General features: G+C 38.8%; 1 protein-coding gene across 2 annotated transcripts; it reads right to left on the bottom strand.

Annotated features, from left to right (window-relative positions):
* Positions 1-74: 74 nt before the first annotated feature.
* On the bottom strand, positions 75-3876 carry si:ch211-221j21.3 (uncharacterized). Of its 2 annotated transcripts, XM_067487649.1 has the most exons (5): positions 3728-3876; positions 3441-3571; positions 2651-2746; positions 2396-2455; positions 75-1465 (listed from the first exon to the last, which is right to left on the bottom strand). In XM_067487649.1, exons 2-5 carry the CDS (start codon positions 3507-3509, stop codon positions 1436-1438), a joined length of 255 nt encoding a protein of 84 aa, XP_067343750.1. In that variant the 5' UTR covers positions 3510-3571; positions 3728-3876; the 3' UTR covers positions 75-1435. The 2 variants fall into 2 exon arrangements, with proteins under 2 accessions (XP_067343750.1, XP_067343749.1); XM_067487648.1 differs by having other exon boundaries at positions 3441-3870.
* Between the last annotated feature and the right edge of the window lie 14818 nt (positions 3877-18694).

The following is an 18694-nucleotide window of genomic DNA, read 5'->3' as shown; positions in this document are numbered from 1 at the left end:
TTAAGACTGATAACACGTCAGAGGTTAAAGGCTTATAACTGCTGCAGCCTGGCAGACAAACAGAATGAGGACAATTTTTCAGTCAAACGTTTTATTAAGAAAGTCAGTAGACTCGGATTAGTCAAAAACAAAGTCAGATAAAAATACTTAATTGAAATATAAAATTCTGATTCATAAAAATATGTACAAACTGGAAAACCTCAGGCATGACTTAAACCCACCTTAAAATGAGACCACCTTAATTTTGCCTGTAAAGGTTCATAATAGGATATGTCTGACATTAAGACAGAAATTTCTCCCTTACTAAAACGACTGACACTGATAAGTTTTACAGTCTGACAGTAAACGTAACGTTAACACTTAAATCTCTGACACCTTTGCAAACTGGAGCTTCCACATCTTAAAATGTTTCAAGTTTAAACTGACAAAAATATTTATCTGGAAAGTGCTTGAGACGAGAATCAAAATGTGTCTCACAGCAATCTCCAGGTCCAGACTGGTGTTTTTGAAGCAGGAGGCTGAAGCTGCTTTAAATTTTGTTTTTGTTCCCTCACTGTCTTTTTCAGACTGTGGATCAGTGGAACTTCATAAGCTGCATTGAAACGGTGGAACAGCCCTTCACACTCTGCAGCTGCAGACAGTGTATGTCTCTCAAGGCGATGAGGTCAAGGCCTCAGCTGATTTTAAAAACTACATTCATCCTTTAAACTGAGGCAGTGACTGCGTGTTTGAAAGCATAAACCAATCAGACATCAGGTGGGCTGCCAAAAACATTAGCTCTGAATTTATACTGTATTAAAAGGAGTTAGCTAAAATACTCAAACACACACCTGTGGAGGTTGCATTCAGGCATGTGGATATGTGAGGTTTTAGAGTGGGCTGCAAAAATGAGCTCATTAAATTAAAATAAATTAATTCTCAAGTTTGATGTAAAATGCAGCAACACCCTTTCTAACGGGTGTGGTTAAACACATTTAAAAAAGGAAGACAAACCTATGTGACTCCAACTATAGGTCACATGGTGAGGAAGGCCAGGTGTGGTTGATAGGTCTACAGCCAGACTTTGTAGATGGGATTAAACACTGGAGTGTTTAAAGAAACCATTAGGAGTGTAAAACTAAACTACATGTGACCCCCCCCCCCCCCCCCCCCCCCCCCCTCCCGTTTTGGGTGGAATGAGGGTCCCCATAATTGCAATTTACTTGGATGTATGCAGTTTTGTAAACTAGAATATTTTTGGTGTTCATCTTTTTCTGTGTTTTGAGTTCATGTAAACCTTTGGTATGAATATAAATGGAGGCCCTAGGAGTGTAAGCAGAAATGCAATTGGACGGTTGAGAGATGCTGCAGGACGGCTTCAGGATGACTGAGCAGAGCCTTAAAGGGTCGGGACTACAATTCCGCCTCCTCCTTTCTCTGTGGGAGTGTTCTCAGCTCAGAGACCCAGGATGTGGTTAATGTGACCCTGAAAAACACAAAAGACACCTAAGGAACATGTTCAGAACCGATCACAATTGATTATTTATTTTAACAATTTTGAGAGCAGCGGGTGGTTATGAATTGTTTTCTAAATCATATACAAATCTTCATGTGAATGAACCAGCTGGTGTCTGGACAGTCTCAGTTGTCAACTGTATTAAGAAACTGTTTGAACCATTTCCTCTAGATGTTTAATGCTGTTACAACATCTGGAAACACACTTAGGAGCTGAACAGTACACCGACAGAGTTTAAAGGTCCCAATATAAACATTGATTCAGGTACGAACTGATTAAACATCAGATCAAACTGACCTCAGGTTAAGAAAGAAACTTTTTTCAGTGATAATTCACAGGTTTGCCATTTTTTCTGTCCTCCTACAATCAATACTAAACATGATGCAAAAATACATTCATTAAATCAATGTACTGTTCTAAGTAAGTAAGTAGTGCCATATAGACAAATGAAAAAACATCACTAGCAAATCTGCTCTCCTTTTACACATTAACATTGTGACAATAAAAAAGTCAGGCCCACTAACAGTAACTGCATATTTGGGTCTTAATGCTTCCAAAACACAAGTGACCCACACTCTGGATGTTCCCTGAACGCATCTAAACAGGCCAGGGTCACGCAGTGATGATTGCTAACAGGTGGCTAACACTCCAGCCTCTTCAGTCAGTTGTTTATTTAATGTCAAGCTTGCGCTCTGAGACAAGTTGACTGGCAAAGCCAAAACACGTCTCCAAAGAAATTGTGACAGCTGTCTTTACTGTAGCTATATTTGCTTTGATATTTTTCCCAACTCTTTCTCAGCTCTTCACACACAGACACACAGGTGGTGAATGGATACACTCCATCAGCTGTTTCTGCACCTGCTCCCTCATCAAGTCATGTAATAACAGCAATGATCTTACTGGTTCTCCGGCGAGGCAGCGGGGGCAGCAGAGCTGAGGTCTGGGCTGAGTTACATCCATCTGCATCAAAACATTCACATGTGAAGACGTTACCATAGCAACAGCTCAATGAATCAGTTAAAACATGTCTAATATTACTATGGGGAAACAATCAGTTTTCATGATTCTCAGGTTTTTCCTACACAAACTCGGATTTTATCACTTCCTATGATACAAGTCAGACTCTCGTCTGTCATCATGATAACCGGCACTGACCCGCTGATCTCGTTGCTGATTGGTTACAGAGAAAGTATGACGCGTTTCCATTGGACACTCTGCTGCCTGGAGCTCCGCCTCCAAACACGCCCGCTTCTAAAAACAAACAAACAAACAATGTTTTCATGACTACCACCACCTGAGAGGGCATGTTACACACAAAGGGGTCAGCGTAAGCAACCAACCTTGCGGAGCATTTCTCCAGTCTGGTTTAATAAACAGCTCACCAGCTGATTAGTCAGTTATCATATTCAGCAGGTATTCTGCATCATACAGATGTATGATAATCAAGCAGCTGCAGTACATACAACAGGAGCTACAAAGTGTCAATTTTGGTACTTTACTATTTTGATGACATTTGGTGTGATAACATCAGAAGCAGGTGCCGGGTTTATTTGCTCTACAGCTCTGAGCAGGAAGATTCAAGTTCAAGCACTTGGTTTTCTTCAGAAAAGCACAACTCTGAACGTCAGTCGGCTGAAAACAGTCATGTTTTATAAACAGATTAAACTAGACTTCAGTCTTTGGTAAACTGAATATATAATGATCTAGATCGTCAGAGGAGACGCTGGACAATTCACAGCTAGATTCACAACAGTGAAATGCCTTTAACTGAAAAATCGCTGATTAATTAACTTGTGGAGAAAGCGGTGGTTTTCTCTGTGAATTGAATTTCTGCTGATAAATGACACAAACCGAGGGCACGAATTATTAGTACGATTAATCAACCACTACGTTAATTAGAACGACAGTTAGTTTTAGTCCTACTGCTTAATATTAGCTATCTTACCGCTCGGCACCCCCACGGCTCCATCTCCGGCTCCAAACTTCTCTTCTTCAGCAGGTTAACACACTGCATGGTAACTGCTAACAGCGACCGGAGTCTCGGTACCTCCTCAACGACACTTCTCTTTGGTCAGCCTAAGGATAACCACCGGCAGTTAGCACACCAGCGGATATACAGAGACGTTCCCGCTCACAGAAAATAAACAGAAATAAAAACGATCCACAGACTGATATTTTTTTGACTTTCTGCTGCCGGTTAACTGCTAAATGTTACTGTTGTTGCTGACCGACCTTGTGTTGACCGGCAACTTTAGGTTTACAGCAACACGGCCAAACATCCGGTCCAAGGCGAGGGCGTTTTTCACAATAATTGCACCTGCTCTTTGCTTCACCTGCTTGATTCAAGATTCACACATCTTTATTGATCCAATAGGGAAATTGTGTTGCCTTGTTACAGCTGCTCCCCACGAGAAAAGTGGAAAAAGAAAATGAAAAACTTCCATCAAATCAAGACAATAACCAGTTCAATAAGTAAGAAAAAACCCAGCTACAGGAGTAAACATAAATGAAATGAATGAATTTGTCCATTTTGATTAATCTAATTACGACACATTTTCTTTAACAAAGTAACTAAAAATAAACACACTCTTGTCTGAGGAGATAGAGCAGGTCACCCACTAACTGCAGGGTTGGCTGTTTAACCTTTGGCTCAAGTGGGCAAGTCACTGAAAGACAAGTTGCCCCTGCACCTGAAAACAGCTACACCATCATCAGACATGGCGAATAAAGCTTTTTTCTCGATTTTCTCTAATTTTAAATATTGAATATAGTTTGCTTTTCTTTTCTTTGCCTATCCAATCTATTAATTCTAGCTGCCTAAAATACCTAATAGCTTTCAACAGAATACTGTAAGTATTCAAGTTTCACAATTTAATTTATCAATGTATAGGGTTACAAAATAACAATAACTAAATCTTATAATAAAACCCCAACATGAATTTAACCTCACTAATGTGGGATGAAATAACACAAATAAAGCAAACAAGCGAAACAGCTCATAGTTTGAAACCCTACCGTACCGGAAGTCTTACTTACGTTTGTTTGACACGTCACGTTGTTCCTTTTTCTGTTTCTATTTCAAAAGCTGTGAAGTCAAACCAAACCAATCAGAGCGACAAGACATTATCGCGAGATCTGCTGCATAAACTATATATTTACGTATACAATTCTGAAACATCCAATTTACATATTAAAATGACAAAAAGTTCACAGCAGGACTTAGCAGGACGTATAAGATTATTTACATGTATTTGATTTATCGTTTATTTATTGAAACCATCTTTATGAGAAACGTCACATTATTACTTTATAGAAACTTGAATCTTGTGAACGTATCTGTCTCTACATCCATTGATCCATTGTCTGTGGGTCCCGGGAGGGCTGGAGCCTATCCTACCGGTCTCTGTCTCTACATAAAATTCTTTATTTTGACAAGAAGCATAAAGAGTGAAACTGATCCAGGGATCCAGTTTTATGCTGTATTACACATGCTGTCTTATGCTGTATTAACTGAGTTTGAGCAGCAGATGGCAGCAGACACGAGTAAAAGTCTGGCATTGAAGCTTATACTTCAATACATCCCTAAATATTTGAAGTGCCCACATTACTCAGTTCATGATAATTCTATATTATTATTAATAATAAGGTGGTGAATTAACAATAGGTGTGAATGGTTGTCTGTCTGTGTATGTCTGTCTGTGGTGGCCTTGAGAAAGACTGGAGGCTTGTTCAGGATGGACCCTGCCCCCCATGATCCTGAATAGGACACACAGTTGCAGATAATTGATGGATGGATAAATGTCATCCACCAATGAATGCAATAGCAGCAGTGTCAGATATAGAAGGTGTTCCGAGACCAGATGAGAAGTACAGATGTGTCCTCAATCCTTGTAGTCTCTCAACTGCTGGACTAGCCCAAAAAACTCCAGTTTCCAGGATCCAGATGTTGAATTACCTGCTTTTCATGTGAATTGGATTGACTGCAGTTTGAACTCTGTGCATATTCCCTTAAACTAGAGTTTTTTTGTGTGGTGAATCTACATAGCTGGCCTGTGCTGTTGTAAGGGTTTATAGCTGTGTATTGGTGTCACTCTACAATTATACCATCAAACTGCAAGTTTCCCCCTTTACTAAAACAAGAGGTTGGAGACATTTAGTAACAGAGACAGAGAGACTGAGTAGACCAGCTGTAGTGGTCTGTACAACATGTACTTAGTGCAAGGTACTTGCAGAGTAGATGCCTAGTCAGTACTCAGTGCAGTACCTACACAAGATCTACAGCATAGATTGAATGCAGAAGCATAAATCAATCAATCCATCTATTTATGACCTCATTCTTTCACTTTGTGCCCACAGCAACTGACCAGAGGGGACGGTGAGCCACGTCTGCTGCACAGCTGCCGTAGCTCTGTATGAATGTCTCTGCTGATTTTTTTGTTGCTGTGATCTGAACAGCTTATGGACATTTTGGTCGACAGAAATATATGATCTACAAAGAGCAGAGGAGTAATTGATTCATTTTCCTCTGAAATTAAGTAGTGTGTAGGGAGGCGCAGTGGAGCAGTGGTTTGCCCTGTCCTCTCACAGTGAGAAAGTTCCTGCCTGTGAGGAGTTTTCCTTGTTCTCCCAGTGTCTGTCTGGGTTTCCTGATGTTTCCTCCAAAGTCTAAACACCTGCAGGAGAAGCCATGACTATAAACCAGTGACAGCCCAGATACAAGGTGGTCAGCGGTTGTCTATAAGTGTAGATTTAAGGTAGTCAGAACTGTGGGTGAAGGGAAGATGGAGGGAACTCTCCTGAGAGTCTGTTAAACTGTTTGAAAGAACTGGAAAGGAAAGAATGAAGGGAACGAATGAAGGTCAGAGTGAGAAATGCTGTTTGAAATAAAGTCTGGTCCCTCTGGTCCTCCCCTGTCGTTACTCCATCCTCCCCCGCCTCCCCCTGACCCCCCCATCACCAGCTGTGTCTGACTTGTTTCCTATTATCTTCATGTTAAAGGATTTTAAGCGGAAGATTTTCATCCCCAAGGCCCGAAAACACTGAAATGACTTCATCTGCCTCCTCCTTTAGACCCAGGTGATTTCTGCTTTGTGTGGATTTATTTTAGTTTAATTTAACATGAGATGTGGGGGGTTGGGGGGGATGGCAGACACAGTGACACTGCAGGATCACCTTAAATTTGTAGCAGCCTACATTTTTAAGGTCTTTCAACTTGAAGTTTCAATTCCTCGCTTTGGACCACAAATATCTGGTCACATCAATTTCAGCTGGGTGGTCTCTTGCCTGCCCCCTCACCTCTTTTTGGACAATTTATGACAATCGACCGACAGTACAAACTGATAAGGAGCGTTTAACAGTATGATCACATCACAGTGTGGGTTGGTGTTAAATAATAAATGTTAAATAATGTAACACGTGGATTGGAAGCTTCATCTTCTTATGAATTAATGAACTGATTTTCAATGAAAACACTGGAATGTTCCTTTTCTTCACGTTGCCGTTGGCTTGTTAACGTCAGAACAAAAAACTGAGCATGAAACAAAAGAATCAAACATGAAAGATGAATCGTATCTGTCAGATTAATAGCATTTTACCTCCTCAGTGACATTTTAAAGAACTTTTATTTTGCTGAGCAGAGACAGTTCTGCTTTAGACTTTGTCTGTGATTCTACCCCATGAATTCTTTATGAATCAAAGCTGGTTTAAAAAAAGAAAGTTAGGAATTTATTAGCAGCACAATGGCACATTTGATTTTTTTGTATTACTGTTGTCATGAAACACAGAGTTTGTTTTCTTACACAGTTTGTTTCACCTTGATAGAGGTTTATCTGCTTTATTGTGAAAATCTGTTGTTGTCATGTTTCAGTTTTTACATTGGATTTATTTTAGGGTTAGGACACATTTTACATTGTCCACATAAAGACAAGAGCTGGACTTGGAGGAGAATTAGTAGAAAGACAAGATGTAAAATATTTAGTATTTTGTGTAAAAACATCACTTAACTGTCAAAGTGTGGACATGCCTTCACGTCAAAATTGTCCTCAAAGTGTTAAAATGTACTCACAATGGTGATACAGAATTAAAATGTGTCCACACATCAAAGACGCGTCCATGTTTCTCATCCGTTAATCACTTCCCTTGGCACTCTGAGAGGACATATTAACTTCTTTGTGTAGGTTTAGTCTCAGAACGGACACTGGTTTTTGTTATTAACAAATATTGATCAGGAGACAGATCACCGATAATCTTTAGTGTGAAAGGTGACACCTTGTCTAGCTGGACCAGTAGGGTACTCTCTCTGAGGAGAGTCCAGGGATAGGTATCGTTAAGGCTTTAATGCTACTACTACTCTCACAAGTCCTGCTTACAGTTCCAGCACTTTAACAGTACTGCTATCTGTGTATTTATTTTTTTCATCAGGAAAAAAAAAAAAAGAACATTAAATAACATTACTTTATTTTCCAATGTGTACTATGTATAAATTTGACATTTTAGAGTAGTAAACTGTAACAGCAGGGGTAGAGTGAGAAGTGGGATGTTCACTGCAGCTGAACCTTCAACAACAAAGTGACAAAATCTTTAAATGGTGAGTGAAAATTTACTCTGAATATAACCAATAGAATATGATACATTATTACTCAAAGTCTAGCTATATATAAGAACTAAAAGCTCCACCTTAAACAGATTTTAGAAGATGCTGATAGAACCTTTCGATGGGGCGGGGTCCCATTGATTGAAAGGTCTCACAACTGCATGATTGATTTCTCTCCATTCAAGCAGAGCCTGATGCTCCACAGCATGTGAGGTCTCTGTTACAGTGTGAGGTCGACAGCCTGTGGCGGGGTCAGAGGTCACGTTAGACACGTTAGATACCATCAGTGAAAGTTATTCTGTATCAACAAAAAACTGCAGCTGGTAACAATGTCCTATGGTCTGATAATGAGAGGAGAAAAATTACGCTAAATTCAAAAGTAAACAAAAGCATAATGGGCCCAGTGGAACAAGTACTTGATGAGGATTGTATGAAGGAACTGGCATAAATGTTTTTTTTTGTTTATTTATGTATATTTCATTTCACAGTGTAACTTTTTGCATCCTATTCTAATTAATGTATATCTTATTGTTCATTGTGATCATGTTTAAAATGGAATATTTCATTCTGCACTGAATTATATCATGTATCATATCATTTCCCATAGTGTTAAATAATTCAATAAATCATTTTGTGTCATATAACACTCAGCCAACACATCAAGCATCTGACTTTTGAAAGTGTGAAATAATGTTTCCAGGACATCTGTTGATAACTGAATGGTCTTGTTGAATACAACAAGAACAAAACAAAATGTCTTTGTCAAAAATGAAAAATAAAACAGCCACTCTGTTTAGTTTTGTGTTCAGTAGAAACACACATAAATCAAGTTCAGCTCAAAGTCAGAAATAAACAGATGGAAGAGACAAAAAGGACAGAGGAGACAGAAGTTCCATTGAGCAAGGCACGGGATCAATCACAGCGTCAGACTGTTGTTGTCATGGTAACCAAGGTATGCTCGTTAGGACAAACAGCTTCCTGTCGTTCTGAAAGTGTCACTGATCATCAGACTGAATCTGAGAGGAGCAGGAGGAGGAGGAGGAGGGAGGAAGGTTTCATTGATTTCCTGTCAGTCTGCAGCAGAGAGAATAAAGAAATGCAGTTTGGCCAAAATGTTCAAATAACGTCCCAGAGGAGGAGGAGGAGGAGGCGGGGGGTTTAGTAAGTGCTGGGGAAGGGCATTCTGTGTTTCTGTGATGCTTCAGAGTTTCTAACTGTTAATCACACACAGAAACATGAGAAGAAACAACAGAAGAGTGTTTCATGTCAAGTTAATTAAAGTTAACTGAAGTTAATTAAACTTAATTGATCTACTCATTATGGTAGCTGGTCCGTCAGCCCCCCCCCCCCCCCCCCTCAGTGAATCAGTTAGAGCTAAAGTTTCTGTGAGTCTTCAATAGTCAGTCAGCCACTATGGTTATATGGGGGCTGCTCAAAATAACAGGAACACTGCTTTGTTAAACATTTGTTGATTTTCTTATTGGTTTGCTGTTGATTTTATTTTGTTCTGTTTTTATTCTCTGTTTGTCTGGTTTACTTGTATCTTAGCTTTTATGCAGGTGCTGACACATCTGAAAATAAATGTTATTCTCAGGAAACATATTTATTATTTTCCTGGTCTGCTTATATTAATAATGACATTATTAAGACTGAACGCTTGAATCTGACTGAGGCTGCAGAGGATTTCCAGTGTTTATGTGGCATGTAATTTAGGTTAATTGGGTTTATCTTGACATTTAGAATATGACAATAAGAGGAACAATCTGAAGCCTTTTAAAATGTCCACCCACCTGATGGAACACGTCAAACATTAAACTCATCTTTATAGCAATGTCATTTAAATGTATTTCTAATTTTAGTAGAAATTATTTCACAGATGGGAACTCTGGGGAAATTAAACTGAGAAAAGTTGAGACAGTTAACTTAAAACATGCTAAATTAAAAAGAGAACTAAAACAAACATGTTGTATGTGTGTGTGTGTGTGTGTGTGTGTGTGTGTGTGTGTGTGTGTGTGTGAGAGAGAGAGAGAGAGGAGCTCAAATACACATAAAGTCCAATATGTTATTCACTGGAACCTATGAAAAGTGAAGAAAAATAGCTGTAAAACACATAGATGATACAGTTACATTTAGTATTTTCTTTTTATTTCACTTTATACTCTGCTACATTTATCTGAAATTCAGTTACTTTTGTAGATCACTTACATGAAGAGTTTCTGAAATGATTTTATGTCCATTCTGGTAGTGATGCTGTCCTCCAGTTGGTGGAGCTGTGTTTCTACAAATAATCACAGTGCTACTGCACAAATACTTTACTGCTACTGGGTTTGTAGGGCTGATATAAACCTGATTCTGTTACTGTCAAGATTAAATCTGACTCTACAATCTAAACACCTTTTTTCACCTGAGAATCAGACTCACCTAAAAAGAAAAGACTGTCCCTGCACATTAAGTTTGTTAGACACAAATAAACAAAGCAAAATAAAAGTAAATAAAAGTGAGTGTTGGAGACATGTAGCTAAAAAGATGCTGATCAGTTAGAAGTTTTGTGTGTTTCAAACTGTAAAAGTTGAGCAGGGACAGCTCAAAGAAAGAACAGGAGATGTGGACAATTCTCTGATGTGACTGGAGAGAATCCAACAGTAATAAACAGATTTTATCAGAAAATTATGAATTATGGGATAAACTTAATCTTGTTTATCAGAGGTTAACAGAGGCCTCACCGACAACGCTCACAACTATGAGACAAGGTCACATCAGAGATTGGGACAGATTGGTTTCCTGTAACACCTCCATAGTTGTTCTTTATTTATTTATCTGATACTGTTTCAGACACAGAGTTGATGCTGAAATGATGATGATGAAGAAAAGCATTTAAATTAATTAAATTTCAAAGATCAGATTAAATATGACTTATTCCGAAACATTCACACTGTTTCAGTTTGAGTCCAGTTCTGTCAACACAAGATTTTTTACCTGTAGACAAAATAAAAAGTCACAGTGACACGAGGAGACAGAGGGCAAGTCCCATAGGAGACCACTCTCTCTCTCTGTGTCAGGGTCGTGTGATGTGGTCCTCGGACGCCCCACTGAGGGATTGGTATGTAAATTAGTTTCTACACACAATCGCACACAACACACACTTTACATGTACAGTTTTAGAACAATGTGTGTGATGCAACAACACGACGCAAATAAAAGATTTAATGTCACACAAAAAATAAAAAATAAAAATAAAAATTAATCGATTACTACAAACGGGAACATTTTAAATCCACAAAAGCTACAAAAATATAAAAACACCAAAAACCTATGACAGAAGCCAGAAACATCTCCCACAATAAAACTAAATATACTTTCAAAAAAAACTATAAATTCTGTTAAAAAACATAAATGAAAAAAATACAAAACCAAAAAGCTACAATACAACAAGCTACAGAAATAACATATTGAAACGAATACCTGTAAATAAGTTTTAGTGGGAAAATATAAAAACAATACATATTCCTGTCAAATGGCACCTAAACCAACACAAATGTACAAAAATCCTACAACAAACCTAAAAGACCAAAAAGAAAGCACAAAAATAAACAAAAAGAAATCCAGGAAAAAATAAAATTTCATGAAATTTCTTACAAAAACATAAAAAAAATCACAAAGAGAACAGAAGAACATCTTTAGATAAATAAATACAAAAACATTTTTTTTTAAGCAAATGTTGGTTCTTTCGGTTTCTGGCTGCATCTTCTGCAGCTACTCCCCCTTGAAAAGACATCACACAGTTCCTGGAATAATCAGGAGAGTCTTGGAGAGTCCTTGTGACTCCTGGAAGGACTGGGGGCCGAGGGACTGAGATCCGCTTGGTTCCAGACGTCAGAACCGAGAACAAAGAACTGATCCAGATCCAGTTTATCAGAGAGTAAAAAGAGATGCCCTGGGACTGGGACACACACATTAAGAGAAGAAAGGTTTGAGGTTGAGGGTAAATTTAAATACAGTTTCAGTTAAGCTTTTTCAGCTACTGCTGGTCCACATCTACAGAGGGAAGATGGAGGGAATGTGAATGTGGAGGTGTAGAGCCAGCTGATCAGATTAGAGCTCTCACAGGGAATTCTGCTGCAGGATCATCAGCCACAGTGAGAGCTGGGGGGTGTGGGGTTGGGGGGTGTGAAAGTGATGAATGTGCAGTTTGTTTCAAATGCAGTGAATTTAAAGTCAGATGTGAAGTCAAAAGTAGAAAAAGGTTGTTATTCAGAGTCTGCCTCCAGGGAAACATGACCATAATTAAACAGCTTCCTTCATTTAACGACTAAACAGCAGCAGAAGAAGAGAAATTCTGTTTTCTTTTTTGTAACTGTTCCAGGAGGTTTGTGTTCAGCTGTGCCTCAGACTGGGTTTAGGACGAGGATCAGGTATGAGCGTGGACATTTTAAGGAGTCAGGACATTCTGTATAGTGTGGACATGTTTGTAGAGTGGACACCAACTGAGGTCTATCTCACAGAAAAAATAATCTGTGAATGAACACAGTTTAACAGTGATGTTTCGACAGAGTGAAGCTGCAGGTGGACTGTACATTCAGAGGATCAGCCTCAGGTAAAAAAATCCAATCGACAGCAGGATGAGAACGTGTTTACTGCAGAGGTCCGAAGTCAGCTGGTAATGAGCAGCTCTGAAGGTTAATAATTCATTCAAACAATATCATTTAATAACCTACCCACACAGATCAATAAAATCTGATAAAATTCAGAGGAGGTTTGGGGAGTGTTCACTGCTCAGGTCACACTCAGCTGATCTGAGGTCAGAGCGATAAGGTTTAATGAGAGAAGAAGAAGAAGGTGATTAACGACACAGACACATTTAAATAAACACAAAAACATCCTGCTTCTATGCCCTAGTTTACTTTCTCCATCTCTGCAGCAGCCAGTCCAGTCTGGGAGGGGGGTCCAAAAGGCAGTGGATGGCAAAAAAAATTATTTTTCTAATCCTGTTTGCTGCAGGTTGTTGCAGTCTTTGAGAAGCGATGGTCGTCGGACACCGGCTTCTTCCTCCAGCAAACTTTAACTACAAGAGCAGACAGCAAAGCCCAAATGAAACCAGAAGACAGAGAGGATCTGAGCAGAACCGGGAAATATAAACTGGACCTGATGTTTTACTGTAAAACAAAAACCGATTGTGTGTGGTTACATCAGCTGAGTTTTCTTCAAGATACTAAAATAAAAAAATAGTTTTAATGTTTGAATTGCAGGTTCTGTGGGGGGGGGCCCTCAAGGCCCCTCACTCACAGACGGGTTTGTCCTATGTCCCTCCAAAGGTTTTCAGACATCCTGAGGAAAATGTTCAATTTTGTTAACGACTAAAACTGTCTTTACATGGAGATAAAAGATGTTCTTCTGGATCCTAGCAGACCTATGAGCTTTGACCCCTAAGGATCAGGTCCTGGATGCAGTGGTGAAAAAAACATCAGTATCTTCATGGACTCTCCTGATCTTTGTCCTCATCTATCGTCTTCAAACCTTTAGCAGTGAAACATCCTTCAGTCCAAGCTTAACACGAAAACTCCATTAGCGGCAGGATGCTAATATTAGCTGCTAACAAGTCTGGCACATCCAGAGATCCTCTAGAGACTAGCAGACAGGACCAGCATCCTTCCTCCCTCCTTCCCCACTCAGATGGGAGACATCAGAGCTGTTAAGATTAAAGAGAGAGGGATGAAGAAGAGGAAAGATAAAGGTTTAATCAGCAGCTCATCAGAGACACTTAAACAAGACTTTAACGAACAGATTTCTGTTCCTCCCACATACAAACCTTGTTAAGGAGTAAGGAGTCACATGATCCATGAAAACTACAATCACATCTAAACCAGGATGGAACCGGGACAGAACTGAGCATGTGTCAGACCTGAACCAGGATGGAACTAGTCCTGAATTGGACCTCTGCTTTACTTGCCTGAATGGAGGACATGTTATGGTTTCCATTGTAACCATTGTTAACGAACATCCTCAAATCACAATAATAACGAAGGTAAATGCTTAATCTTTATCTCTAGAGAATTAATCATTACTTCTTTTTTTTATCTTTTATTCATCTGTTCATCTTTGATCTGCTGAAGATTTTTATCAGAATCCTCATTTAATTTTCACACATTAGATTTATTACAATTTACTTATATAATTTACATATTAATTTAAACTACTTTATATTTATCACCATTACATTTATAGTATAATTTATACTTTAGATTCACTTTCACACACTGTTATTTTAATTTTATATTAATGTATAGATGTGATTTTAAGTTTTATGAATTTAGTTTTAAAAAATATGTTTGATATTTTTCATTTTATTCGCATTAGATCGGCTTCATCAATGACCCCTTGCATCCATTCAAAGAAAAAAGTCCTCCTTTCAAACTCCTTTCAGTAACTATTTAAACCTGAAAAAAAAACGAGAACCGAGTCCTGGTCTTCACTTCATCATCAGAACAACACACAGAATAAAAGAGAATCCTATTAACCAAAAACACAATTGGCAGAATGAATCATTGTGAGCAGAATCTATAACTTATATGTTAGAAACTGACAGTTCTGATGGCGTAATGACAAAAATGAAATGAAATATGTTCTGTGCAGTGAAGAAGGAGAACATACAGTTCAAAACCCTGTTCAAAAACGTTCAAGAATCTCAGGAAACTTTAAAAAAAAAAACGAGGAACTTAGATCACATGTAAATGCTTTTAAAGACCATGGAACATGTGGAATATCTGTGATCAAAGAAATGAAAACCTGAGCGGCAAAGACTCCTTCTCTGTGATTGGTTGAGTGATTATCAGGTGTCAGGTCAGCAGTTGAACTTAATGAACTAGTGTGTTCTAAGCAAGTAACCATTGGGACCAGACTGGTACTTCAGGTGACCCGACCTACTTGAGTTAAACCGACTTCACACGTTTTTTAAATTTTTCTTTACAGCACAGATTAAATATGACTTATCATTGACAGCCCCCCATCACACTACACAACCCCTCACCTTCCGTTGCCGTGGTTCCAGCAGGTGTGGTCGTTATGAAGACACTAGTATGTTTTATTGGCTAATCTCCATCTGTCTTAATGAGCTCTCATCAGCAGCTCGTTAGCTCGTTAGGTGAGGAGGGGTCATTAATGAGACAAACCGACCAGCCCCCAGACACGCCCCGCCACACACACACACACACACACACACACACACACACACACACACACACACACACACACACACACACAGCTGTGTGATGACTACCTCACATTAAAACTTTAATTTTTTCCTTTTATGGGTATCGTTACATTTTCTTAGGACACTGCCAACCCCCCTCACACATGGGTATAAGTGGGTTTTATTTCGGCCATTAGCTGCTGTCGACCTTTAGGACAAACTGACAGACTTAAAGTGACAGGACAGTTTCATCAGAAAAGTTCAGACACTGAACAACTTTGATTAAACTCATAATCAACACACACACTTCACGTCACCATACTGGTTGTGGGACACTAGTTAAATCATGTGTGGCTGCATTCCTGTGCATGTTAGACTGTTGTAAACAGGGAGAGGGTCTAAAAAGGTGACAACATTATTGTCGAGAGAAAATGAAAAAAATGCTAGTAAAGAGCTACTTGCTTCCAATTTAGAACTTAAAGTTATCAACATGGTCTAATTTTAAATCACTTTGATGATACAGTAAGTAACTTTTGAAATAAAAAAACCTAGGATCTGTCAATACTTCCTGTGACAGAGACTCACAGTGAGGTTAATTCTTCTGACCAATCAGAGAATTTCTACTAGCTTGATTCTCAAAACTTCAATATTCTTGCTTAAGTAAATTAGTTTTTACTATGCTGCATCTAGTATTTTGGCGTGTCTGATTTTAGTATGTGATAAAGCTAAAATCTGAAGCTGAATCTTTTCTTGTGTTAACAGAGGTGAACAATTAATTGGTTTCAAAATGGACCTGGTGCAGTACAAAATTATGCAAAATGAATTTTAAATGTATTATAAACTAAAAAGTACCATAAATTAAATATTCTCAACTATACGTACCTCCAAACAGTAGTTGACTTAATGTACTCAGTTACTTTGCAACTATGGTACTTAAATGTGTGTGTGTGTGCAGATAAAGAGGAATATTAAAACATGTCAGAAACACTTTAAAACCCTGACGAGTGTGTGTCTGTGTGTGTGTTTCCCCCAGTGATGGGAGCTAATCTTCTCTGATGACCGCTGGGAACGACATGATCGTCACATCATCTGACGACAACAGCACACACACTGTAACACACACACAGAGTCCTCAGTAATTAGTCGTCCTGTGTTCCTGCTGCCAAGCTGCTACTGTGGGCTCTCAGCTGCCAATCACAGCCAGTCCCCATGTGGTTCGGCAGCCAATCAGGCGCAGAGAGAGACCCCTGCAGCTACAAACAGACGGACGCTGAGAGATGAAGAGAGAGGAGAGGGAGTCAATTAAAGAGAGAGAGAGACTGAGCTACTGAAGGAGCACAACAACATCTGAAACGGAATCAGGACTCAGTGTCTCCTTCTCTGTAGTTCAGGCCTGGTCAGATCATCATCAAACTGCAAATTAACGTCTCATCCCAGCGTTTTTACCTTTACGTCACTTTACGTTTCTGTCACCATTGGTTTTTAGGCCATTTTTGTACAATCTGCACATACAGTCAGGCCCAATTATACCCGGACAGTTTCCATCATTTTTGTCTCTGTGCAGTATCACAAAGTATGAAACCATGACAGAGTACTACGCTGGATAGATGAGTCTTGTGTGAAAAACTTAAAATAAAATAAAAAAAAGAGTCTAAAAGAATAATCTAGAAGAAAATGCCACTAAAGAAACCACAGCCCAGAATTCCTGAAGAAGAGATGGAGACTATTAGAAAATCTCTAAATCCTCAGTTCGGGGGAAATAAGAAATATGGCAAAGTAACACATGCAACTACTTTGACTAATAATTGGAAGATTAAAGAACTGGAGCAAAGAGTGGACAAGCTGTAGCACTATTCTCATAAAAAGGACATTATTAAAAGTGTACTGAAATTAAAACAGAGATCATACACTCCGGTGGTGACTAGTATAATAAAAAGAAAGGACTATTTTAGTGAATTACTGAAAGGAAACAGTAACAATATCAGGAAATATCACATAGAAAAATTCACAGTGTAATAAGGAGTTAAATTGAAAAAATATTTTGTAAAAAAAGAGAACATAAGATTAAAACAATGATGACTTTTATTATATTTTTGTTAATGTGGGTAAAACCTTCTTTTAGACATTCCTGAAAGAAGTGTTGAAGACAACATCAATCAGATCACAAAAATTCCAATTATATATTCTTTTTAATTTATTCTATTGGTAATTTCTTCTAGTATTGTAAATGCAGTGGAATAATTTGGCCCCCAAACCATACTGTTGATCATTCAGAAAATGTATTTATTATTATTATTTAATGACTGTGGCTTTTTTCCCCCCACCAGCTCTGGAAATAAATTTTCTTTACATTTACTACCTACTCCTGGTTTTTATTTTGTTAACCCCTCTGCTCCACTTCCCAGTTAGTTTCTTTAGCTTCTTGTTTCCCCTGATTGTTTTCACCTGTGGCCCCTTGTATTTCCCCATGTTTTGCTGCTGGATTGTCTCTCCTTGTTCCTAAACTGTTCCATGGACTGTGTGTTTCCCCAGTGCTCAGTTTGGACTCTCTTCCCTTACGTTTTGGTCTGAGGTTTGGATTTCTGCTTGTTTCATTCAGTTTCAGTGTTTAGGTTTTGTTTTCTCCGCTTGTTAGGTCCAGGTTTTGAGTTTGTATCTTTTTTCCCTGTTTTCCTCTCCCTAGTTTTTTAGTTACTTCCCTTGCTTTTCTGGTATGGTTATAATTTAGTTTATCCCCTCTCCAGCGTGTTTAAGGTCTCAGTCTGTTTAACCTAGTTTATGTTGTTTCATTGCGTGTGTTTCTCCCACCCTCCTCACGGAGTGATTTTCTATTGCCATGGCACCTTCCCTTGCCATCTCCTCCTTGCGGGTCCTGCTCCAATTAAATATACATTAGAAAGTGTGACAATGTCAGGTTTTGTGTAAAATAGTGGACCCAAGAAGTGACAGCAAGGTAAAGTATGAGTACAGATTTAGGCTTCATTACTGGTCACAATGCAAAGAGAACAGAAAATCACCCCTGAGCACAGCACAGTAAAAGCATGATGTTGAGGGGGTAAACCAGTCAACTAATCTGAACATGCGTACAAATTACTAATTAGGGGAACTATACAGGACAGTGTCAGATAAACAAACTGATGGAATCGATGTGTCATTACTCAGGAGTTAGTGACATCCCATTCTTAATCCATAGGGTTTAATATGACGTCGGCCCACCCTTTGCAGCTATAACAGCTTCAACTCTTCTGGGAAGGCTTTCCACCAAGGAGTTTAGGAGTGTGTTTATGGGAATTTTTGACCATTCATTCGTGCATTTGTAAGGTCAGACACTGATGTTGGATGAGAAGGCCTGGCTCGCAGTCTTCGCTCTAATTCATCCCAAAGGTGTCTGTCGGGTTGAGGTCAGGACTGTGCAGGCCAG

Source organism: Channa argus, chromosome 20, assembly GCF_033026475.1.
Source record: "Channa argus isolate prfri chromosome 20, Channa argus male v1.0, whole genome shotgun sequence".
NCBI classification, from domain to species: domain Eukaryota; kingdom Metazoa; phylum Chordata; class Actinopteri; order Anabantiformes; family Channidae; genus Channa; species Channa argus.
The sequence above is the reverse complement of the archived record's forward strand: the minus strand, read 5'-3'. Positions and strand labels throughout refer to the sequence as shown.